Source organism: Dendrobates tinctorius, unplaced genomic scaffold (assembly GCF_039654945.1).
Source record: "Dendrobates tinctorius isolate UK_male_01 unplaced genomic scaffold, ASM3965494v1 ptg000071l, whole genome shotgun sequence".
Taxonomy (NCBI): domain Eukaryota; kingdom Metazoa; phylum Chordata; class Amphibia; order Anura; family Dendrobatidae; genus Dendrobates; species Dendrobates tinctorius.
This window is the reverse complement of record NW_027361739.1, coordinates 11,113,840-11,139,769: the sequence shown is the minus strand read 5'-3', so window position 1 is coordinate 11,139,769 and position 25,930 is coordinate 11,113,840. Positions and strand designations below refer to the sequence as shown.

Here is a 25,930-nt window from a genome sequence, read left to right as displayed (position 1 = left end):
ATTCTAGGTGATGTTACATTTGCACATAGGACCCCTTGTTGGAAAGAAGCTTCTGAACTCTCTCGTCCATTGAATTTGTCAGTTTTTGGATGGTTTGTGTTTCAATTGTTTTGCATGTGGACAGAATACCCTCCCAGAGCTGTTGCTTAGATGTGAACTGCCTCCCGCCATCATAGACATTCCTTTTGATGATGCTCCAGAGGTTCTCAATGGGGTTGAGGTCAGGGGAAGATGGTGGCCACACCATAAGTTTGTCCTCTTTTATGCCCATAGCAGCCAGAGATGCAGATGTGTTATTTGCAGCATGAGACGGTGCGTTATCATGCATGAAAATGATCTTGCTGCGGAAAGCACGGTTCTTCCTCTTGAACCATGGCAGGAAGTGCTGTTTTAGAAACTCCATATAGATTATGGAGTTCATCTTTACCCCTTCAGGGATCCTAAAGGGGCCGACAATCTCTCTCCCCATGATTCCAGCCCAAAACATTACTCCACCTCCTCCTTGTTGGCGCCTTAGCCGTGTTTTCATGGGGTGTCCATCAACCAACCATCCTCCACTCCATCCATCTGGACCATCAAGCGTTGCACGGCACTCATCGGTGAGCCGTCTCTGCTTGTGTGCAGTGGATAGAGGTAGTCGACAGGATGGCTTACGCACAGCTGCAAACCTCTGAAGGACCCTGCATCTTGTTGTTCGGGGGACGTTGGAGGCACCAGCAGCTTCAAAAACTTGTCTGCTGCTATGACAAGGCATTTTTGCAGCTGCTCTTTTAACCTGACGCAATTGCCTGTTGGAAAGAGTCCTCAATTTTTCCTTTATCAGCACGCACACGTGTGTGTGCTGGGAATCAGCTACATACTTCTTGATTGTGCGATGATCACGATGAAGTGTCTTGGCAATGTTGATTGTAGTCATGCCTTGACCTAAATACTCCTCATTTTGTTGCTTCTCAGCAGCCGACACATCCTTTTTCTTTCCCATTTTGGCAAAAAATGTAGGCTGCTTAATGTGGAACAGCCTTCTTAAGTAGTCTTGCCTTAATTTGGACACACCTGCCAAACTAATTTGCACAGGCATCTGCAATTGCTTTCAGTGATATAAAGAGCCCTGACACACATCACCATCAATGAGTTTAAATGACAAACAAAATTATAACCTTATCACTCCTAAACTCTTTTTGCATAATAATTTGGAACACAGTTTATATCATACTACCGCACTCATACATGCGGTCACATGGTGTGGGTGGGCGTATCAAACAGGGCTGTGGAGTCGGTAAGCCACAGTTGCGACTCCGACTCCTGGATTTTATCAGACTCCGACTCCGGCTCCTTCATAAATGGCCAATTCATAACAACAAATTTACTGTTGTAAAATATTAAACATCGTGCTTATTCAGTTTCTCACCATCATATAAGTAATCAGACCACTTAGAGCAAAAACTACATTTATTAGAATACAATTAGAATATAGCAAATAACTTTTATAAACTTTTCTAAACTGTAAGTAAATATGCAATAAACACTTTTATGCAGTTAATAAGAAGAAATCTATAAATTTGTCCTCAGAAAAAGTATTGCCTCTGTCAGATCCTCCTTCATGGATGCCCTCAAATCTGATCTAATTATTTTGAGAGCAGAGAACAACCTCTCTACACTAACTTATGTTGGTGGCAAAGCAGTAACCACTCGGGCTACATCTCTGACAATGTCAGGATACAGAGGAATCGCTTGTTGCACTGTTATTTTTGATGAACAGTCAAATTTCTCAATTTCTTTTAGTGCACATGAAAAATTCTGCTGAAATGTACTGGCTGTGTTCCTTGATGGGGATGACTCTTCTTCTATGTGGGAACGCTTTGCACGGTCCTTGTGATCCAAATATTTTTCGAAATTAAATTCTTCATCAGTTGATGATGAGGGTGAAGATGTGGCAGGACGACCAAATTCTTCTTGTTCCTCCTGACTGTTCTGCAACCCGTTCATCCTTACTGCTATTTCAAACAGAGCTTCTTTTCCTTAGCTGTTGATCATCTAGAAGAATCCGATGCATTGGGTCTACATAAACAGCTGCCAAAAGAATGTTATTTTGTAATAGTAGCTCCTCTCTCCGTTTCATTGATGTAGCAATGCCACTTGCAATTAACCCTCCTCTTTGGGACAGGCGAAACATCAGGTTCTTCCACTCCTTTAAGAAAATACCTGGAGTTAAGTCCTCTGCTTGTAATTTTTTAGTCACTGTAAATGGGTGCTCTAGCAATTTTTCCAGCTCAGTCACCTGATTCCACTGACTTTCATTTAGCGTCAGTTGAGGGTTAGCCATGTCTACAAGAAAGGTTTTCAGTTCAACCAAGCGCTGAATCATTAAGTACTGCCCCATCGTGTGGCTTGATCAATAATTGCCCCTTTTCCAGCACGTCTCTTCAAAATTGAGTCAACTTTAGGGGTTCTGGCAACAGTAGCCAATTTTCTCACCTTGCCAATCAGTGCAGCAGCATGTCCTTCTTGCAGACTATCTCTTATAGCCAGCTGTAGCGTATGCACAACACAGCGCATGTGATGAATGAAAGAACATATTGACACAGTTTCAACAATATCATCTAAACTATCATGTTGCTGTTCATCTGAAGCAACTTCAGTTTGCTCCTCAGTTACAATACTGTGTTCCTCTATTTCAAACATTTCTGTGTCTGTGGACCCAGAATGTTCTTCTAGCTGCTGGTCACCATCATTACTCTCATTCATTAGCTTAATAGTACTTATCATATTTGAAGCACTGTCAGTTACGACAGAAAGAACTTGCTCTTTTTTAAGTTCATAGTCTTGCAGAACCTTTTCCACCAAGACCTGGAGAAACTCACTGGTGTGATGAGCTTTGGTGTCTTTTACTGCCAATGTCTTGGTAACTATTTCATTTTTGTCACAAACAAATCGGACATTGATGGCAAAATAGTTCACTCTATGACGTGTGCAGGCATCCATTTTAAGAAACAGAAAGCGTCCCTTGAGAGTTTTTTTAAGTTCTTCCTTTTGTTTAAAAGCTTCTTCGATTACTAATTTTCTAATACTCTCTCTCTCCAGAGAAACGCCAAGCTTGCGGGCCATTTCCCCATTCAGACACATAAAAGCTGGTCGTGAAAATAATGAAATAGGCACACTATCCTTTACAACAAGCTCTATGATCTGTTTTTTAAATGTATCTACTGTCATTGTCACAGTAACTTTGTCACTGACAAAATATCTTGCAACTGATGGCTGCAAAGTTCTCTGCTCCTTTGTTTGGCTGGAAGAGCTGGGCACTGGTTCATTGGTTTGGATGCAGTCTTTCTCATCCACTGCTTTCAGTACTTCCGGATGAAAGCGCTGTAAATGTCTCTTTAGATTAGAAGCTCTGGTAGGAGCATTTTTATCTTTGCCTGAATATGCACTCATCTTGGCTTCACAGCATTTGTTTTCGTCTGGATCATTTGTCATACACTGACAGACATAATGTTTTCTATCTTGAGTGATGGTGAAATGTTCAAATACAGCTGATTTAATGTGATGCTTCTTTGACATTCTCAGGTTTTTAATTCTGCATTCACAATCCAAATGACAATTGTTTTTCCTAAAAACAATTGTACAAAATTATTGCCAGGTCGTACAACTGATATAGTGGTCAGTAATACTGTTATTATTCCTCATGTACTCACAGTTAACTGATGCAAAGTTTGTTGAAAGGATAATACATCTTACAGTCTTCCTCTTCTGAGTAGCAGGCAGCTGTGAGATGCTTGGAAGACGCACACCTAGTATGATCTAGTCTAGAGGAGGAGCTTTACTACTAAGAATTTGCAACACATTTTCACTTTCAGTTTCATACATTGTAAGTAGGGGGGTTGGGGCAGCATGAGGTTAACCAAGTATAAGATTAGATAAGGGCAGTGGAGAACAGTGACACACAAGAAGTAAGAAATGTCTCTATCTCCAGCAGAACTGCTTATCACTGTTGTTCATAGTTTGATAGAACATATATATTTGAGTAACATTTATAAAATTCATATGAAAGTTCAATTATGAAATATTAATACATTTTTTTACTCTTCGCCACGACAGCACCCACTGGAGGTATCGGATCCGCCCATTTGGAACAGGAAACCCTACAGGAAAGATAAAAGGGGCGGTCCGCCTTTCCTCCTCAGTTTTGGTTTCCTGTTCCAAATGGAGCAGGATCCTGCAGGATCTTACCTGGGCCATGCATCCGCCTGTGCGGTCTCCTCGGGAACGGCAGGGGCTGCGGTCCGGAAGCAGCGTCGGGGGAGACTCCGTTTGACGGTTCCCCCCTCGTCTGACGGCATAATGGTGATGACCGGGTCCGGGTATGGCCGCCCGGTCTTACCAGGGAGCGGACCGGTCTGGCATCCGAAGGCACAGCCCTCCCCCCCCTTTTTTTCGGTGGTGACACAGCGTGGGAGGTGAGGCCATGAGTGCGCGAACCGCGCGTGTGAGTAGCGGTGGCGCAGGAGCCGGCCGGCGCCCGACGCTCCTATACCCCGGAAGTAATGGTTGAACTTCCGGGGTAGGATGGCGACGACGCGGCGCATGCGCCCTGACACAGGGCGACTTCCGGGGGCACGACAGGAGAAGATAAAACAGCGCTGCAGCGCTGCAACGAGGGAACCATGTCGTCCCCCACGGAGTCGCAGGCCCCAGCAGGGGACTCAGCTGGGGGCAATTCCTCCAGGGACTGCAGCGCCAGGACAGAGACTGCCCGCAGGAGCGAGGCAGCAGAAGCCCGATCCAGACCGTCTCAGCCATCCGACCCGGTATTAAGCTTCACTGGGTGAGTGTGCAAAGTATAAACTCTACCTATTAAGCTAAAACCTCTTCCCCCCCCCCCCCTCCCCCCTCTGTCCTTTCCTTTGACCTTCCACTTCAGTCAAAGAAAAAAGTAAAAACTAAACATAAAGAATGCGCATTATATTCAGAGCCTCTCCCTGACTCCTACCCCAAAAAACTCTGCAAACAATGCATGAAAGAGACCAGGCAGGGGTCGACGATATCTTCTAAAGATATCCGAGCCATAATTAGGGAGGAGATACAAGCCATCAACCGCGCCAGCACTCCCTCAGAGTCCAGTCATAAGAGACAGGCCGTTGTTAGTTCAGAGTCAGAGGAGGAACAGGAGTTAAACTCAGGCTCTGCATCCACATCCTCATCGTCATCCTCGGAGATGGAAGGGACGCGCATGTTTTCCACTGGACAGCGTGGATAATCTAGTAAAAGCGGTTAGAAATACCATGGGGTGTGAAGAGGAAAGGGGCGCCCAAACCGCGCAGGACATTGTTTGCGGGATTGGCAGAAAAAAAAGAGATCATTTCCGGTGATACCGGCAATTAAGGACCTCATCAAAAGAGAGTGGGAAAAGCACGACCAGAGAGGTTTTCTCCCATCAGCCTCAAAACGGAAGTATCCGTTCACTGATGAGGACCTATTGAAATGGACTAAAATACCAAAGGTGGATGCCGTCATAGCCTCCACTTCCAAACAGACCTCGATTCCGGTCGAGGACGCAGGATTGTTAACAGACCCATTAGACCGAAAAGCAGAATCTTCGCTCAAAAGGTCCTGGGAGTCCACCACCGGGGTATTTAAACCCGCAATAGCCAGCACATGTACGGCTAGATCAATGCTGGTATGGCTAGATCAGTTAGATCAGCAGATCGAACAAAGAATATCAAGGGAGAAACTGCGTGCAGCCATCCCGTTGATAAGAGGTGCAGCTGCCTTTATGGCAGATGCTTCAGCGGACACCCTAAGACTGGCAGCAAGGTCGGCAGCCCTGGTGAATAACGCCAGACGCGCGCTGTGGATAAAAAGCTGGAAAGGGGATGCACAATCAAAATCCAAAATTAGTGCAACCCCATGCGAGGGTGAGTTCCTCTTTGGAAAAGCCTTAGACGAAATTCTCGCCAAGGCAAAAGAGAGGAAAAAGGCCTTCAGTGATTCTCCCATTCCGTTTTATAGGAAAACCTTTAAGAGACGGCCATTCGGGAGAAGAAGACAGTCGGACAGAACGAATAGATGGGCCACGAAAGATGAAAAGCAGAAGGGTACCATCTTCAGAGGGCCAACATATAGGAGAGATAAAAATTAAAAGTTTAGACCCACCAGTTGGGGGTAGATTAAAATTTTTTGTTACCAAATGGGAACAAATTACGTTAAGCCCATGGATTTTGAACATAATCAGGGAAGGAATAAAGATTGAATTCCTTCAGATCCCTCATGAATTCTTTGTTATAACTCGCCTTAATTCCTCAGTTCAGCAAAAGGCTCTCGAAGACTAGATTCGAGTGCTACTAGCTAAAAAAGTTTTAGTTGACGTCCCTGAAGGGCAAGAGGGTAGAGGCTTTTATTCTCCCCTGTTTTTGGTTTCTAAACCAGACGGTACATTTAGAACCATTATTAATTTAAAGAAGCTTAATTCGTTTATAAAAAATTATAACTTCAAAATGGAATCAATTAGATCCACTATAAGGCTTCTGTTCCCAAATTGCGTAATGGCAGGGATTGATTTAAAAGATGCTTATTATCATCTCCCTATTCACAATAGATTCCAGAAATACCTAAGAGTCGCAGTGGAAGTCGAAGGCAGGATTCGTCATTTCCAATACGCGGCCATGCCCTTCGGGCTTTCCACGTCACCAAGAATATTTACCAAGGTGATGGCAGAAGTGATGGCCTACCTTCGCCAAAAGAATACACTGATTGTGCCATATTTAGACGACTTCCTAATAATTGGGAATTCAGTCAAACAATGTACCGAACGCGTGACTGACGCAATCTCGTCTTTTCAGAGCCTTGGCTGGATCATCAATATCCAAAAGTCCAGACTCGATCCACAATTTCTCCAGACATTTCTAGGATTTCAACTAGATTCCTTGACCCAGAGATGCCTACTACCTCAGGTAAAAATCACCCTCACGAAACAAAAAATACGAGCAGCTATAGATAGACCACGGGTATCCTTGAGAGGAGCAATGTCACTATTAGGATCACTAAATTCTTGCACCCCGGCAGTCCGGTGGGCCCAGTACCATGTCCGTACATTACAACACCAGATCCTCCAGGAGGATAAGCGACATAGTGGGCATTTACAGAGCAAAATAACCCTGTCACAAGAAGTCTTGACTTCTCTAGAGTGGTGGTTAGATGATGACCATTTATGTTCAGGAGTTCCGTGGGTTATAGTCCCATCTTGTATCGTAACCACCGATGCCAGTCCCCAGGGCTGGGGAGCCCACATGGAGAATGAGTTTCATCCGGGAAAGTGGAATAGAGAGGAATGCGAATACTCATCCAATTTAAAAGAACTGACTGCAGTGTTCTATGCTCTATACAACTTCCTTCCGCAGCTCCAACAGAAGCATGTCAGGATACTATCGGACAATACCACCACCGTGGCCTATATAAACAAACAAGGAGGAACTCGATCAGAGACTCTGATGTCCTCAGCGGCAAGAATTTTAAACTTAGCAGAAAACTATTTTTTGTCCCTCTCGGCCCTTCATATCAGAGGCGAGAGCAATCAAAAGGCGGACTTCCTAAGCCGACACACTCTGCGGCAAGGAGAGTGGTGCCTCAATCAGAAGGTCTTCAGGGACATAGTAGCCTTATGGGGACAACCCGAGGTGGACCTTTTCGCCACAAAGGAGAACAGGCAGATAAAAATATTTGCCTCCCTATCTCCATCAGACCACCCAGACATACTAGACGCCCTTCTAATTCCATGGAATTTCAACCTGGCGTATGCATTCCCTCCATTGATCCTCCTACCTCAAGTAATTCGGAAGATCAGAGACGACAAAGCAAGGATAATCTTAATAGCACCGTTCTGGCCAAAAAGACCGTGGTTTTCGTGGCTGCAGATTATGTCGATAACAGATCCTTGGGTCCTTCCTTCGACTCCCAACCTACTCTCCCAAGGCCCCTTTTTCCACCCTCAAGTGGTCAGTTTGCACTTGACGGCGTGGAATTTGAGAGGCAGTTATTGAGGACAAGAGGTTTTTCTGAGTCTTTAATTACTACACTACTACAAAGTAGAAAACAGTCCACAACCCAAATTTACACTAGAATATGGAAAAAATTTCTTCAATTCCATACAGTACCTCATACAGCAGAAGTTCCGATAATCCCAATCTTAGAATTTCTGCAGAAAGGGAAAGACTTAGGCCTAGCAGTAAATACGCTAAGAGTACAAATATCGGCATTAGGAGCGCTATATGGCCATAATATAGCAGGCAACAAGTGGATAACTCGATTCATTACAGCATGTGAACGAATAGCTCCAATCCACATACCCTCCGTCCCTACATGGGATCTAAATCTGGTCCTAGACGCCCTAACGGTAGACCCCTTTGAGCCGATCAACACAATACCCTTCAAACACTTAGCACTTAAAACGGCCCTCTTGGTAGCACTGACCTCAGCTAGAAGAGTGGGTGATATCCAGGCCTTGTCAATAGATCCACCCTTTTTTCAAGAATACCAAGACAGATTGGTATTAAAACCAGACCCTGCCTACCTGCCAAAAGTAGCAACAAAATACCATAGATCTCAGGAGATACTCCTCCCAACCTTCTATATAAATCCCTCTACTCCGGAAGAGCAGAAGTTCCATACTCTGGACGTCAAAAGAACTGTCCTAAAATATATTGACAGGTCCAACAGTTGGAGGCAGAGTAGGGCCCTATTTGTTTCATTTCAGGGCTGTAAGAAGGGGTATGGAGTCACGAAGAGTACCATTTCCCGATGGATCAGAGAAGCCATTCGTTTAGCCTACTCCGCAAAAAACGAAGATCCTCCAGGGAACATCAGGGCGCATTCCACCAGGGCAATGGCAACTTCTTGGGCAGAAAAGGGAGATGTTCCGATTGAAACTATATGTAAGGCGGCAGTTTGGTCATCCCCTTCTACCTTTTATAACCACTATAGACTAGATCTTTCATCAGCCTCTGACTTAAGCTTTGGCCGGACTGTCCTTGACACAGTGGTCCCACCCAGGTGATGGTCTCTGGAATCTCTCCAGTGGGTGCTGTCGTGGCGAAGAGTAAAAAGCCGGATTACTTACCGGTAATGCTCTTTTAATGAGTCCACGACAGCACCCGCTCACTTCCCCCCCTAAAGATATCAATAGTTGAAGTATATTAACCAAATAATGGATAAGAAAGATGTTAAAATAAGAGAACATTGCCTAATCCTTGGCGGTCCTTCTGGTACTCTGAAACGTAAAACTGAGGAGGAAAGGCGGACCGCCCCTTTTATCTTTCCTGTAGGGTTTCCTGTTCCAAATGGGCGGATCCGATACCTCCAGTGGGTGCTGTCGTGGACTCATTAAAAGAGCATTACCGGTAAGTAATCCGGCTTTTTTAAAGCTGGAGTCGGTACATTTCTACCGAATCCGACTCCAACCAAAACTAACACCGACTCTGACTCCACGACTCCGACTCCACAGCCCTGGTATCAAACCACAGCACATGCGTCGTGTAATACCCAATTCCTCCGAACAGGAAGTGACCACAAGTGTGGTCACATGCAGAGGGGCAAGTCATACACGCGATCACATGATATGAGTGGGCGTGTTTAAAGCCGCATTAGCGGCGCATGCGCAATGCAGCGCCCACATCTTCTCAATGGAAAGTGATCACACATGTAATTTTAAGGGGGATAAGCCAAAACCACGATACCGGCGCATACGCCGTGTAGCACCCCGGTCCTCTGACAGTGGAAGGGGCGTCATGCATCAGAGTGCACGCGCCGGGGAAGAGAACCTCCCGCGCCTGCACCCGAGGCTGGAAGACGCCCACACCCATGCAGAGACACTGGGGGAACACAGACCATGTGCACCGTGGCAGAATGTAGTATTGCCTACAAGAAAAATTATATTAAATGTCTGTGAGCACAATGATAGAATAGTCATATGGGCATGGACCACATAAGCCGCAAACAGTACATATAATAACATCCATATCGAAAGATATCAAATATTAGTAATATAAGTGCAATCATATCAATATATATAAAAAGAACATTTATAGAGATTTATACAAATAAAAATCAATATGATATGCAAGATCGATACGGGCAAATATATGACTTGCAGTCCAGTTTATCAAGTCCATATAAATACATCCATGATACAAGACATAATAGAGGACACATATTAAGACAAAAATTGTACATAGATGACGGTCCGAAGGAATACAGATGTCAATATTCTTCACACTGTGAACGTATTTATTAGGCCAAAGGTAGTGGCGAATCCCCTCCCTTATCCAAGGGATGATGGCAGCATCAACACGTCCCAAATCCAAAATATAAAAAGGGGTACCGAAATGTCCACAGAGGACCCACACAGAATAAAAAATTTTTTTCTAAAATGAAAAGACAAACAAAAAAAGTGTTAAGAACATAGAACATTGCCGACAGGAACTGGAATATAAACAGTGGTGAATGCAGCGGGGACAGCATAGACTATAAAAATGAAGCGAAGCTCAGAGACTCGTTGAGACCCTTCGGGGTCATTGTATCTAAGGCAACAATCCACTTAGCCTCTCTCTGGGCCAGTGTCTTTTTGTAGTTGCCAGCCCGAATGCCCAGATGGATACGATCAATACCCCTTGCCATAAAGGTCCCTGGATCACAATTGTGAAAGGACCTGAAATGGCGGGGAATGGTCTTAAGAGTAGAAGGATCGACCACTGTCTTGGCCGCCCGAATGTCCCTGACATGCTCACACACCCTCACACGTAGTTCCCTGGACGTCAGCCCAACATATATCATGGGGCACCCGCATGTCGCGTAATAAATAACAGTGCTACCACATGATATATGCTGTCTGTTCTGGAAGTTATGTCTCGCACTGAGGAGAGGCTTCCTTCAGGCCACTCTGCCATAAAGACCTCACTGGTGGAGGGCTGCAGTGATAGTTGACTTTGTGGAACTTTCTCCCATCTCCCTACTGCATCTGTGGAGTTTAGCCACAGTGATTTGGGGTTCTTCTTTACTTCTCTCACCAAGGCACTTCTCCCATGAATGATAAGTTTGGCTGGACGGCCAGGTCTAGGAAGACTTCTGGAGGTCCCAAACTTCTTCCATTTAAGGATTATGGAGGACACTGTGCTCTTAGGAACCTTGAGTACTGCAGAAATTCTTTTGTAACCTTGGCCAGATGTGTGCCATGCCATAATTCTGTCTCTGAGCTCCTTGGCCAGTTCCTTTGACCTCATGATTCTCATTTGGTCTGACATGCACTGTGAGGCCTTATATAGACAGGACTTGATTTGTAAAGGCACACACCTATCAGTTTAATTAAACACAGCTGGACTCCAATGAAGGAGTAGAACCATCTCAAGGAGGATCACAAGGAAATGGACACCACGTCACTTAAATATGAGTGTCTGAGCAAAGGGTCTGAATGCTTATTACCATGTGATATTTCAGTTTTTCTTTTTTAACAAATTTGCAAAAATTTCTACATTTTGTATTTTTTCAGTCAAGATGGGGTGCAGAGCACAATAATGAGAAAAGAAATTAACTTTTTTTTTAAATTTACCAGATGGCTTCAATGAAACAAAGAGTGAAAAATTTAAAGGCGTCTCAATACTTTCCGTACCCACTGTACATTAGGAGGAAATGTTCAGACTTGATTGCTGTGTGTACCATTTTGCTTGTCCGACAAGAACATAAGTTATAGCTTTTATCATAACTGTTGTTTGTTTTTGTTTTTTAGCTCAGTCATGAACTGGAATAAAGGCGGACCGAGTAGCAAGCGCGGCTTTGGATTTGGGGGATTTGCCATCTCTACAGGAAAGAAGGAAGAACCAAAGATCCCGCAGACATCACTTAGTGCTTTCCGGGGTCCAGCTCCTGGCTATGGCTCTGCCAACAGCTCCCAGCTACCATCGTTTTACAAGATTGGATCTAAGAGGGCCAACTTTGATGAGGAGAATGCGTAAGTACAAATCAGAGAGGACGGGGCATGTGCCTGTGCCATCAGGAGGGGTTGTAACTTCCAACATTAGTCACAGAGGTGCAGGGGTTATGGGTAAGGTTTATGGTTGTGTGCACACTCTGCGGATTCTGCTGCAGAATTTTCCGTGCGGAGTTGCCGAAATCCGCAGGTCAAAAGACCTGCGGTTTATCTGCAGATTTTCTGCGGTTTAGCCTGCGGGTTTCCCCTGCGGTTTGACACCTGTCATGGAGCAGGTGCCAAACCGCAGTGGAATCCGCACAAAGAATTGACATGCTGCGGATTTGAAACCACAGCAAATCTGCGCGGAAAATTCCGCACCGTGTGCACTGTGGATTTCGTTTTCCATTGATTATAATGGTACTGTAAGCTGCGGATACGCAGGACCAAATCTGCTGCAGAATCCGCAGCATGTGCACACACCCTTAATGTTTGTGGAGCTGGAGTTTTTTTCAACCTGTGTTGCTTGTCTTGTCTACAGATACTTTGATGATGAGGAAGAAGACTCCAGTAATGTAGACCTGCCATACATCCCAGCAGAGAATTCTCCAACCAGGCAGCAACTTTGGTCCAAAAAAACAGACTCGGACAGTGAAGAAGATCCCCTAGAGGCCTTTATGGCAGAAGTAGAGGTAATATCTTTTCACAATTCATTATGATGGTATTTCAGTTCATACAGATGTAATCTGTATAATAGTCATATGCTTTTTTTTTTTTAGGTTGTCTGATTACTGTATATAGAAACTCTACTTTTTTATTTTTCCTAGTGGATATTAGTGCATCCGAGCTCTGTCTCCTAACAAGCAGTGCACCTCCATCTCAGGGACAGGATAGGTTTTTATCGCCTGCTAATAAACAATGAAGTCCTATTGAATGACAGCAATCAGTGATCTTGAAAAATTGTATACCTTTTTCTTATACTTTATTGTGGTATTACATTTCTGTGAGTGAATTGAATTGGTTTTTATTGCCCTATTAATGTGAGAAGCTCTGTCCCCTCCACTTCCCCTTCCCTTATAGCATGGGTGCACATCCTGCGATGCCATTCTGTGCAGCCCCCCCACCATATGGTCAAAGATATTCTTGACAGCGTCTGTTGGCTGCAGCATGTATTTTCAATGTCATAGACAAACAGAAGTGACGCTTAGCACCAGACCAGTGATGGGTAAAATGGTGCACTGTGTTTCCATCTCTCTGATCCAAATAATTTGACAGAGTAGCGGAGTCCTGCCTCCAGCTTGGCACAGAATGGAGTTGATGAGAAGTAGCCATGCATGAGTAGACTATGGGAGAAGGGAAACTCTTGACTCTTTTTCAATGTCTCGCACAGTTTTTTGTTTTTGTGTTGCGTATAAGTTCATGGGGATCATCTATCTTCTTAAAACAGCATTATAATTGTCGCAGAATGCATGACCCACTAATAACTATTTTTATTGGGATTGTCGGGTTGATTATCGGAAAATGTTTCCTTGCGGCGAAAAGCAGTTTTTCACCCCTGCCTTAAAGGAAAGCTCAGAATGTGCAGCATTTGTGTGAATCATGGTTTATTTCTGTTGTGCTCAGGATCAGGCTGCTCGGGACATGAGAAAACTCGAGGAAAAAGAGAAGGAGAAGAAGAATGCAAGGTATTTGGAAGCTGCCGTTGAAACCAAAGTCCTTTTTACGCCCCCCTGGTCAACATGTCGAGATTCTCACTGATCCCCATGAGCATCTGTGACATTGATCTAGACTTGTCACACATGTAACACACTGACGAGCCTCTCACTATGTACAAGATGCATCCCCCAGATGTGTTTAAAAAGGAATACTCTATGAAGATGACTGCGCCCTTAAAGGGAACCTGTCATGTCTAGGAACGCTGTTAAGCTGTAGATAATCTAAAAGTTTATAGCGCTGTGAAGCCGCTGCACTGAAAGCCCGGCTACCGGGAGGAACTGAACTTTATTTCTCTCAGTAGCCTAGGGCTTTAATTCATAGAGACTCGGCTTCAGTCACTGGTCAGTACATAGTGAGCGACGGCTGTAACCATGCCCTGACACTGACTGACAGCCGGCTCTGTACTGATGCACTGCTGAGTCGGCTGTCAGTAAGTGTTGGGGCATGGATACAGCCACCACTCACCTGTACTGAAGAGTGACTGAAGCTGCGTCTCTATGATTGAAAGCCCTAGGCTGCCTAGAGGAGTAAAGTTCAGTTACTGCCGGCAGCCAGGTTTTTAGTGTGGCGACCTCACAGCTTCAGCGCTTCCATTAACCTGCGTATTAACCCCGTATCTGAAGGTTAATAGTGTTTTATGACATGACAGAATAACCCAGACCAACCAATCAGGTATGCTCTATTAGCCTCCTGATGCAAATTGCATATTATTGTGGGTTACATTGCTTGACAGCCACATACTACCAAGCCCGGCAGCCCATATTAAGGCTTACCTGTACATTTACAACATCCAGGGCCTCTTTCCAGCAGCACATACCCCATTTGTTAATGAATGTACGCCCCACAGTATTTCTAAGGCTGGTATCTGAACTGAGTGCAGGGAAGTTTGTTTTTCCTCTTTTTTCTTGCAGGGGTATCAGGGATGACATTGAGGAAGAAGATGACCAGGTAAGTTTGTGGTTTTGCTTTTGTGTTTTACTGAAACTAGTAGTCAAGCAATGCGCAAAAAGTGGCTGTAGGAATTGGATACCAGCTTTGTGGCCTGGAGGAGATCTGATGAAACGTTGACTAATGTCTTAAAAAGTTTCATGCATTTTCTGTTTGCACTTTGCATACTAAAGCCTATTTTATCATATAAATATCATTGAAGTGCAAGCAACTGTATCAAAAATCTACCCATGTGAATAAAAGGAGATCGAAAACATGGTTACACATACTTATAAGTGTCTGCAGTAGCTGGGCTGATTAGTCAAATTGTTGTACGAATTCTGAGGGTTTGTGCAGCAAAAGCGCTCAATAAAATGATCATAATGCATAGTAATGCCAAAATGACATTCTGTGCACATTTTCTGTCTTCTGTCACTTCTTTTATCTGCTCAGGTATTTCAGACTGTTCATTCTTCACGACACTTCTGCTGGGAAGCTGCCCACTCTTTATACTTAGCAATATAGAGAGAAAGCTGCCATTGGTTTCCTGTAGCAGCTGTTCTGGTGTGTAAATGGTTTTGTGTGAGCATACCCTGACTTCAATGGAGTGCGTCCACGTCTGCAATTCAATCCTGGGGATACCCTGTTTCATCATTTCTGTGTCATAGCTCTTGTGTCAATACCCACTACAAGGGCTGTCACCAGAAATTTCAGAGCCCCATATTGGCAAAATTTTCAGGTTTCCTTGAGACTCTGCCTAGGCTGCACCCTGCGGACCTTCCACATTCCCACCGCTTTCACTTGGAAAAACTCCACTTCCGCAACACATCACCAATCGCACATTAACAGTTCCCATTGAAACCTAGATAATATACATAACATCAGCTTTTTTTTTTTTTTTTGGCGAAAAGATTTTTTAAGCCACCATCACAAGGTAGACTCTATAACTTACAGTGGGTACGGAAAGTATTCAGACCCCTTTAAATTTTTCACTCTTTGTTTCATTACAGCCATTTGTTAAATTCAAAAAAAGTTCATTTTTTTTTTCTCATTAATGTACACTCTGCACCCCATCTTAACTGAAAAAAAACAGTAATGTAGAAATTTTTCCAAATTTATTAAAAAAGAAAAACTGAATTATCACATGGTCATAAGTATTCAGACCCTTTGCTCAGTATTGAGTAGAAGCACCCTTTTGAGCTAGTACAGTCATGAGTCTTCTTGGGAATGACGCAACAAGTTTTTTACACCTGGATTTGGGGATCCTCTGCTATTATTCCTTCCAGATCCTCTCCAGTTCCACGAAGTTGGAAGGTGAACGTTGGTGGACAGCCATTTTCAGGTCTCTCCAGAGATGCTAAATTGGGTTTAGGTCAGGGCTCTGGCTGGGCCAGTCAAGAATGGTCACAGAGTTGTTCTGAAGTCACTCCTTTGTTATTTTAGCTCTGTGCTTAGGGTCATTGTCTTGTTGGAAGGTGAACCTTTAGCCAAATCTGAGATCCAGAGCACTCTGGAAGAGGTTTTCTTCCTGGCTATCTCTGTACTTGGCTGCATTCATGTTTCCTTCAATTACAACCAGTCGTCCTGTCCTTGCAGCTGAAAAACACCCCCATAGCATGATGCTGCAACCACCATGTTTCACTGTTGGGATTGTATTGGGCAGGTGATGAGCAGTGCCTGGTTTTCTCCACACATACCGCTTAGAATTATCACCAAAGAGTTCTATCTTCGTCTGATCAGCCCAGAGAATCTTATTTCTCATAGTCTGGGAATCCTTCATGTGTGTTTTTTTTTTTTTTTTTTTAGCAAACTCTATGCGGGCTTTCATATGTCTGGTACTGAGGAGAGGCTTCCGTAGGGCCATTCTGCCATAAAGGCTCAACTGGTGGAGGGCTGCAGTGATAATTTTGACTTTGTGGAACTTTCTCCCATCTCCCTAATGCATCTGTGGAGCTCAGCCACGGTGATCTTGGGATTCTTCTTTACCTCTTCTCCCACAGTTGCTCAGTTTGGTTGGACGGCCAGGTCTAGGAAGACTTTTGGTGGTCCCAAACTTCTTCCAGTTAAGGATTATGGAGGCCACTGTGCTCTTAGGAACCTTGAGTACTGCAGAAATTCTTTTGTAACCTTGGCCAGATCTGTGCCTTGCCACAATTCTGTCTCTGAGCTCCTTGGCCAGTTCCTTTGACCTCATGATTCTCATTTGGTCTCCCATGCACTGTGAGCTGTGAGGTCTTATATAGACAGGTGTGTGCCTTTACAAATCAAGTCCTATCAGTTTAATTAAACACAGCTGGAATTCAATGAAGAAGTAGAGCCATCTCAAGGAGGATCACAAGGAAATGAATGTCTGAATACTTATGATCATGTGATATTTTTCTTTTTTAATAAATTTGCAAAAAATCCAACATTTCTATTTTTTTCAGTCAAGATAGGGTGCAGAGTGTACATTAATAAGAAAAAAAATGTACTTTTTTGAATTTACCAAATGGCTGCAATGAAACAGAGTGAAACATTTAAAGGGATCTGAATACTTTCCGTACCCACTGTATTAAACATTTTTTAAAATATCCAATACTCTTTTTAGGTATATTTTTATTTATTTTTCCTTGAGGGAATGTGTCACATACATTTTTTAAGATGACCAATAATACCACATACAAGGAACAAATGGTGTCACAAAATGGCCGGACCACATATTACCACCACATAGTGAATGAATAATACCACATACAATGGACAAATACCACCACACCATGACCAGACCCTATATTACCACCACATAGTGACTGCGTAATACTACATACAAGGAACATATGCAGTCACACAATGGCCGGATTACATATTGCCACCACATAGTGACCAAATAATACATACAAGGGACAAATTCCTCCACACCATGACCAGACCACATACCACCACCACATAGTGCATGAATAATACCATATACAAAGAACAAATATCACCACACCATGACCAGACCACATAATACCACCACATAGTGACCGAATAATACCACATGCAAGGAACCAATACAATCACACCATGACCAGACCGGACTGGGTAGTATAATACTGATCATTATTAAAAAAAAAATAAATAAAAAATATTACCAGAAGTGATAGAGAGGAGCTCTCTACATAGTATACAGTGTATAGTGTCAGTGTACAGGTAACGCACTTGCCAGTGACATCTCTAGTTGAAGATATTCATCTTTGTTTTTCACTTTATCCAGCACAGACCACCATCACTTCTTCCAGTCAGAACTCGTCTCTACAGAAAATAAGTTATCTAGGCGCAGATTCCCCAATTTTTCCTCAACCCCTTCACTGCGCCAAATGAAGAAAAAAGCAAGTGTCACCCTGCACAGTAACAGCACCCCCCCATTGAAAACAATATTCTCAAAAATAAAATGCGTCCCAGCAGTAATAATATCCCTTAATTAGCCCCCACAGTAGTAATGTCCTACATTCCGGCACCTTCCTCTAATAACGTCCCCCATCCTGCCCCATATGTTTCCCCATATGTCTCTCGATATTGCGGATTTCAGTGTGAAGAAAAAAAAGTTTCTCCTTCTCTGCCCGCGGTCCAACGGCATTCTCTTCCTAAACCGTTTGAGGACGTGTGACATCATATGCTATTCCTTCCCTGAGGAAGCCACAATCTGTGGCGATACGCGTGGGAATTTATCCCCCACCTCTCTCTCTCTCCCCCTTGCCAGGGCCCTGGCTCGCATCTTTGGCTCTACATGTAACTGATGTGTGAACTTTTTCTGCCTTGGGAATAGGTTTGTTTATCTATCTCTTGTATTGCAGTTTGCCAGTCTTATTATTTCCTGGCGATTGTTTAAAAAGTCTGGGATTGAGTGTGGCTATTTTTGCCTTCTCTCTGGCATACCTTTTCTCCTTGATATTTGGATGCTTGCTTTATTGGACCCATATGGCACTAGTTATAGGCTTCAGCTACATGCACTTTAAAATTATTGTGTATACTATCTAGTTCTTCTGGGGTATTTTTTGGTATCCATTCTAAGTCCCTTGCTGGGACTTTTATATAGTTAATCTACTTTTCATATCTGGGTCTGTATGACAGCAATTATTTGTAACTGTATTAGCTATAAATTCATGCAACATTGATGTGACATAGCAGCTGTTTTTTGATCTCTCCCAGAATTGTCTAATTAGTATCCCAGTGGTGAATGTTGGACCACCTGTAGCGGTTCCTATATATATACACATATATATCTTTTGTGCTGTTCAGGGGAGATTTTCAGGTGTGCGGTTATCATTGCCTTTATTATAGGGCATGATTTTCAACAGGATTTCTCTGTTTTTTAAATGTTTTTAATATCATGTGTTTTTTTTTGCTGTTGTATTATAGTTGTTTAATAAAGTGTCATGTTTTTTATACATGTTTGAGGTGCTCCTTGATTATGGGCGTGATCTTTTTCTTGTTCTTGGATGTCATATGCTGGCGACATACACGCCAACTGGTGGTCTCTGATTTGCAGGCAGCTCTTATTGTAGTGCAGGAAGCTGATCCTGCACGGCAATGAATTGCAACTGAACATGTGTCTGAGGACACTTGTTCAGTTACTAAAGTGGCAGAATCCTTCTCCTGGGGCCCATACGCTAGTAAGGGCAGTAATACCCTGATGGCGGCTCTGCTCATTACCAGCTATTCATTGGTATGCTGGGTGAAGTCACAATTTCTACATGAGTGTTGGGGTTCGTTTAGGCAACTAGCAGTAATCCAAACGTATTGTATGTGTTTATATTCTGATGGCCTTTGTTTAGCAATGCCTGGGAAAGTAATGATGGGGTCATGGTACTTGCTGAAGCGTCATAGATACCTTGTTCTGCTGGAGAGCCATTAATGTTTAATGGGTTATTCCCATGTTTTTTCATGGGTAACATTGCAACAGAATTGACTAGATTAGCGAATATGCACCGTATTCAAATTTTTTTGTGTAGAGCACTACTCTGAAGTTGGCCAGAATCGCTGGAGCGCATGATTAGCGCCCAATCCCAGCCAGCATTAGTTTTCCTGTGCTCTTGCAATGCTATAGAGGCCATGCTACCTCATATAGCAGCATTGTGTAGGATCCATGGCACAAAAATGCCGCTAATATGAACTGTCAATTAAGCAGGACCACCCCACCTACATGGTGGCACTCTTGACCTATATTGAGAACTTTACAATGCTGCAAACAGAGGAATCTTTTCCTCTTCAGCATCAAAGGGGCAGTGAACATGGCCAGATCAAGCAGTCTGCCCAGCTTCAGAGCACTCACTAGCTCTATAACAAAGAGTTTGTAAGTGCTGCACTCTGTTCCTAGGTGACTGGCCACTACTCATAGACTGCACAGTTGTCCGGTACATGGTTATATTGAGTAGTAAGCTAAAGAATTAAAATTCCCTCCATACTTGGGAAAAGAGGATTTTTAAGAACAAGTAAATTGCAATGTTGCTTGTTTTTGCAAATGTTTATAGCATTTTTGACCATTCTATGGTTGACAATAACCCTTTGTCATTCCTAGGTAACCATTTTAAGCCTTTTTAGCAACTGACAGACAAAACTGCATTCATTGCAAGTAGGACTGAAGGTTTTGCAAATAAATAGTGTAGAGCAGTTGTGGGCAATTTTCCCAAGGGGCCGCATGAGAGACACTAACTGTTGTGGAGGGCTGTACCATTAGGTTAAAATTAATTCTGCTCAATATTAATATTAACATATTACAATTAATATTAGTATAAATAATTATAGCTATCATTTAATATTGAGCAGCATTAAGCATGCTGACATCCCCCTATATACCATATGAGCCTGTGCACAGCCCCATGTCATATAAGCCCCCACTTGGTGCCTCTATACACATTGTGAGCCCCCCACTTGGCCTCTCTGTATACATTGAGCCCTCACATAGCCCCCTACATACAATATGAGGCCCCACATAGCCTCCTCTATACATGCAAACATCCTATACACCTATGAAAAACAAAAAAACATGCTCGCCTTGCTCCCATTCCCTTGGTGCTCTCCTTAAGGCTATGTGCACACACTGTGGTTTTTGCTGCGGTTCTGCTGCGGTTTTGGCCGCAGCAGAACTGCAGCAGTTCTGCAGACAGTGTACAGTAGCATGTTATCCTATGGGATAAACATTCTGCTGTGCACACGCTGCAGATTTTTAACTGCGGAAAAGCTGCGGGTTTTAAATCCGCAGAAACAATTGACATGTCAATTATTTCTGCGGATTCTCCTGCGGTTTTCCACCTATTCCATTGTCCAGGTGGCAAACCGCAGGTATTTTACCTGCGGTTCTGCAGATAAAAACCCGCAGGTGAATCTGCAGTGTGTGCACATAGCCTAAGGCTCTTGTGCACTGACTTACAGCTGACACGATGAAGTGAAGTCATCACATCTGCTGGTTCAGTCACACATGCTGATTGGTGGAAGATGGAACCGACGTCTCCGTCCTCCACCAATGTGTTCACCGTTGTCTGCATCCTAAGGATGCAGATAGTGGTGACAGCGTCCTGCAGGCGATGTCATGGTGCATTTTTTTTCTTTCCTGACCGTTTCTTTGTGCTTCCAATGGTTTGAGATATTACTTTGATAGATATGTTTCTCTGTGAAAGTGACTTATGTCATATAATTGAACAATAATCAGTAGGAATTACCTTGATTGTAAAGACACACTTCACTGAGAAGGAAAATTCATTTAATTATGGAAATCACAGGATGGCTGAACATGTCAATCATATGCAAATGATGAAAAAATGGAATCAAAATTTTAAAAACATCTTTTTATTCAGTTTGTAGTATGAGCGACAGGCAACTATACGTCTTGTCATGTTATCATTGAGGTTATTAATGGTTGTCTGAGGAATCTTCTGCAACACTGAATCATCAAGATCTGCTGCTGACAGCTCCTTTTGCAATTGCTGTCCCAAATAATGATGCCCCAGATGTGCTCCATGGGAGACAAGTACGGAGACGCTGCAGGCCATGGTAGCATGTCTAGGCCGCTCAGGCAAGAGCAACATGCAGATTGGCATTTTCTTGTTGAAAAATGGCTCCTAGGACACTTTGGAGAAATGGCTATACTTTTGGTTCTGCATCCAAATCAACTTTCTCGCCAAGCTGTCGACTTTCTTCTTAGCAATGCTATTTCAATGTTGGAGTGTGTACTTATTTTTTTATTTTAGTTATTACGTTATGTGGTCAAGTGCTGGCCTGAAACGGGTAATCCAGCTCTGCTCCCTTCCAGCAGCAGGTATCTGGGGATATGAAATCACCGGCCTTGTCCGCCTCTTGATATAAAAGGAACCTATTAGCATGTTTTTAGATATGGATATGTTGGTATGGTTTTATAGGCATAAATGCTTCTCCTACAATTAAATTGATCCCTTTTTATATAGAAATCTGATGAGCCTGTCTTGAGCAATCTGGTATCAATGCCTTATGAAAATCATGTTGGAAACATTAGGGGAGTGTCGGTGTACCTGGAAGAAGCAGCAAGCACATTGACACTCCCCCAATGCACTTACAGCCTTATTTGAGTATGGCTTCTACACCAGATTCCTCATAACTGGCTCATTGGATATCTACATGAAAGGTATCCATTTTATTTGGGGGAGAAGAGCCTATGCAGCCTTACCAATACTTACATGGCTAAAAATTTGCGGTTTGCTTTAGATAATTTCTTCTAAGATTACAATATGGGGTCTATTTTTCCTTTTTGTGACACCTGTGTCCAGTATTGCAATTTTGCCCATTCATTTTTTAGGGATTATCTGCAGTATCACACATAACACGGTGTTGTATCAACAAGAGGTGGACTTTTTTTTTATCCTGGAAAAGGCAGGCCTCTAGCTCCATTCAAAACGGGGCTTTAGAGCTATGTTCTCGTTATCACTGGAGGTCCCAGTAGTCTGACCCCTAGTCTTTAAAGCAGGGATGGGTACTTTTTTTTCTGCCAACAGCCATTTGAAGATTTATGCATACCATGTAAACTTAAAAGTAAAAATGATCCTACTGTATTTGGTCAAATATTTAATTAACTCTCCCGTAATCCAATGGCTGGAATTGCTTCTCTTTGAGACATGTGATGTTAGGTGGTATTGATGATGTTACTTCTCACAACTGCTTTTCTAGTTTTGTAATGTGTATAAAACCCAATAATTGAGAGGTCAGTTGTATAACATAGGAGACACTGAGGCTGCTGTATATATCACCTAGGAGACACAGACTGCTGTGTATATACATCACATAAGAGACCTAGAAACTGCTGTATATACATCACATAGGACACACTGGGACTGGTGCGTGTGTATATACACCACATAGGACACATTGGGACTGATGTGTGTGTGTGTGTATATACACCACATAGGACACACTGGGACTGGTGCGTGTGTGTATATACCCAACATAGGACACATTGGGACTGGTGTGTGTGTGTGTATACATCACATAGGACCCACTGGGACTGGTGCGTGTGTGTATATACACCACATAGGACACATTGGGACTGATGTGTGTGTGTATATACACCACATAGGACACACTGGGACTGGTGCGTGTGTATATACACCACATAGGACACATTGGGACTGGTGTGTGTATACATCACATAGGACCCACTGGGACTGGTTCGTGTGTGTGTATACATCACATAGGACCCACTGGGACTGGTTCGTGTGTGTATATACACTACATAGGACACATTGGGACTGGTGTGTGTGTGTGTATACATCACATAGGACCCACTGGGACTGGTGCGTGTGTGTATATACACCACATAGGACACACTGGGACTGGTGCGTGTGTGTATATACACCACATAGGACACATTGGGACTGATGTGTGTGTGTGTGTGTGTCTATACACCACATAGGACCCACTGGGACTGGTGTGTGTGTATGTGTGTGTATATACACCACATTGGAAAAGTGAAAACTTGAGGGCATTACTAAATATTAAAGGGGATTGCAGACCACACACAAATGCATATGAACAAGAATCCAAGAAAAAGTAGCGTGTAAAAAGGTTGCAATCAACACCACAATAGAAACCACAATAATTCATAGCAAAATAATAATTTTTTATTGATGCAAACAAGACACATAACAGAGACAAAAATTAAAAACAATAAAAAAAAAAACGTAAATTGGCCATATGAAAAACTAGGGACTTCATGTGTAGTTGTACAGTGACTCTATAATGCACTGTGATCTTGAATATGAGCGATGTCTGGCCCGTAGTCCTCCGTGTGTGCTATATTACAAATCTGTAGAATAAAATAATTGAAGAACATAAGATTCCACCTAGCAGGTTGTTGTCTCCACTTTGCAGACCTTTTGATTTAGATTTTTTTTGTATGCAGAGTATTTTGTTTTGTCTGCTGAGTCTCTCTCTTTCCCATAGGAAGCCTATTTTCGGTACATGGCAGAGAACCCAAAGGCTGGGCTCCTACCAGAAGAGGAAGAAGACAACCTTGAGTATGACAGTGATGGCAACCCTATTGCCTCATCCACCAAACGCATTATTGATCCTCTGCCTCCTATAGACCATACAGAGGTAAAGACAGAATTACTGTGGGCTTAGATACTTCTCCCACAACCTCATTCATCTCTCTTGCTGTGATATTTTTACAGATCGAATATGCTCCTTTTGAGAAGAACTTCTATGAAGAACATGAGGAAATCACATCTCTGACTCCTCAGCAGATTGTGGAGCTGAGGCATAAGCTGAACCTGCGGGTGAGTCAATAAATGTTATGTGGCTTCATGTTACAATGTACCATAAGGTTTCATGGAGATCAGAAGTGTATATCTAATAAATGCAGGTCTCCGGCGCAGCCCCACCACGTCCTGCCAGCAGCTTTGCTCACTTTGGGTTTGATGAACAGCTTATGCACCAGATTAGGAAGTCTGAATACACCCAGCCCACACCTATCCAGTGCCAGGTAAAGCCCATGCCACTGCAAACCTCCCATGTTCTAAGTGGTCTCTACTTTTGCCTGACATTGTCTTGCTTCCTTCTCCAGGGTGTGCCAGTGGCGCTTAGTGGACGAGACATGATTGGCATTGCCAAAACTGGAAGTGGTAAGACGGCAGCGTTTATCTGGCCTATACTAGTACATATTATGGATCAGAAGGAGCTACAGCCAGGAGACGGGCCCATTGCTGTCATAGTATGTCCCACACGCGAGTTGTGCCAGCAGGTACTGCCTAGTCCTACGGTGTAATATTGGTCATGAATGATATTTACATTCCATCTTTTTTTTTTTTTTTACCTAGTTTTCACTGATTGACGGGTGCAAAAAAGTATGTAATATGTGTATTGATGATGGTGGTTTTTGTTTGATAGATTCACAATGAGTGTAAACGATTTGGCAAAGCCTACAATCTACGTTCTGTGGCAGTGTACGGAGGAGGCAGTATGTGGGAGCAGGCAAAAGCTCTGCAAGAAGGAGCAGAAATTGTGGTTTGTACACCGGTGAGTGACTTTGTTGGTTATCGCCTACTGGAACCACTAGACAGGCACACATGATGGCTAAGACTTCATTCACAAAGCTGTAGTACTTCCAATGTCTACTGTGTAATTTTGACACCTAAGTAATTATAATATTTTTCTTTAACAGGGACGTCTTATAGACCATGTGAAGAAGAAGGCAACTAACCTACAGAGAGTCTCCTATCTTGTGTTTGATGAAGCTGACCGCATGTTTGACATGGGTTTTGGTAAGGTCATAGACTGGCTTTAGTTTACTGTCGTAGCAAGGGCTCATGCAGATGTCTGTGGATCTTGGTCCGATCACGGAGCACAATAAACGGAATGACCACGGGCCTCCCGACCTGAGCGCGATAGCCTCATAGAAATATATGAAGCTGTCATGCAGGTCAGTAAACCCGCGGGCAGTCCGTACATTATGGTCCTTTATCGGACCTAGATCCACGGATGTCTGCATGAGCCCTATATGTTCATATAGTGATTTTTACTCCCAGACGTTCTGAACTGTTGTCTCTGCTTTCAGAATACCAAGTACGATCCATCGCTAATCATGTGAGACCAGACCGACAGAGTAAGTTAACAAGGGCCTTTGTGTCTGATGGTAGTAGTGGACTGTATAAAATACTCTTTATACTTTACAACAGTGGTGGGGAACGTCCGGCCCGCGGGCCGTATACGGCCCGCCATATCATCCTGTGCGGCCCGCAGCCACTTTCCCCATTTTGTGGCCGTGGGCCCTTTAAGAGGTGCGGCGTTATTGTGCTCAGCAGGGCCCCATTTGCCCCCCCCCCCCCCCCCCAATCATACTCACCTCCTTCA

The 25,930-nt window shown here is 43.4% G+C and overlaps 1 protein-coding gene across 3 annotated transcripts in view; it reads left to right on the top strand.

Moving 5' to 3' along the window:
• The window catches only part of DDX42 (DEAD-box helicase 42), a 48,556-nt gene that overhangs the window by 2,945 nt on the left and 19,681 nt on the right, over nucleotides 1–25,930 (top strand). For all 3 annotated transcript variants that reach the window (XM_073582392.1, XM_073582393.1, XM_073582391.1), the window contains exons 2-12: nucleotides 11,771–11,992; nucleotides 12,492–12,642; nucleotides 13,574–13,635; nucleotides 14,578–14,614; nucleotides 24,023–24,175; nucleotides 24,253–24,357; nucleotides 24,444–24,563; nucleotides 24,645–24,821; nucleotides 24,968–25,096; nucleotides 25,242–25,341; nucleotides 25,635–25,682. In XM_073582392.1, coding sequence (XP_073438493.1) covers nucleotides 11,778–11,992; nucleotides 12,492–12,642; nucleotides 13,574–13,635; nucleotides 14,578–14,614; nucleotides 24,023–24,175; nucleotides 24,253–24,357; nucleotides 24,444–24,563; nucleotides 24,645–24,821; nucleotides 24,968–25,096; nucleotides 25,242–25,341; nucleotides 25,635–25,682 — 1,297 coding nt within the window. In that variant the 5' untranslated portion in view covers nucleotides 11,771–11,777. The remainder of the gene's footprint in view (nucleotides 1–11,770; nucleotides 11,993–12,491; nucleotides 12,643–13,573; nucleotides 13,636–14,577; nucleotides 14,615–24,022; nucleotides 24,176–24,252; nucleotides 24,358–24,443; nucleotides 24,564–24,644; nucleotides 24,822–24,967; nucleotides 25,097–25,241; nucleotides 25,342–25,634; nucleotides 25,683–25,930) is intronic.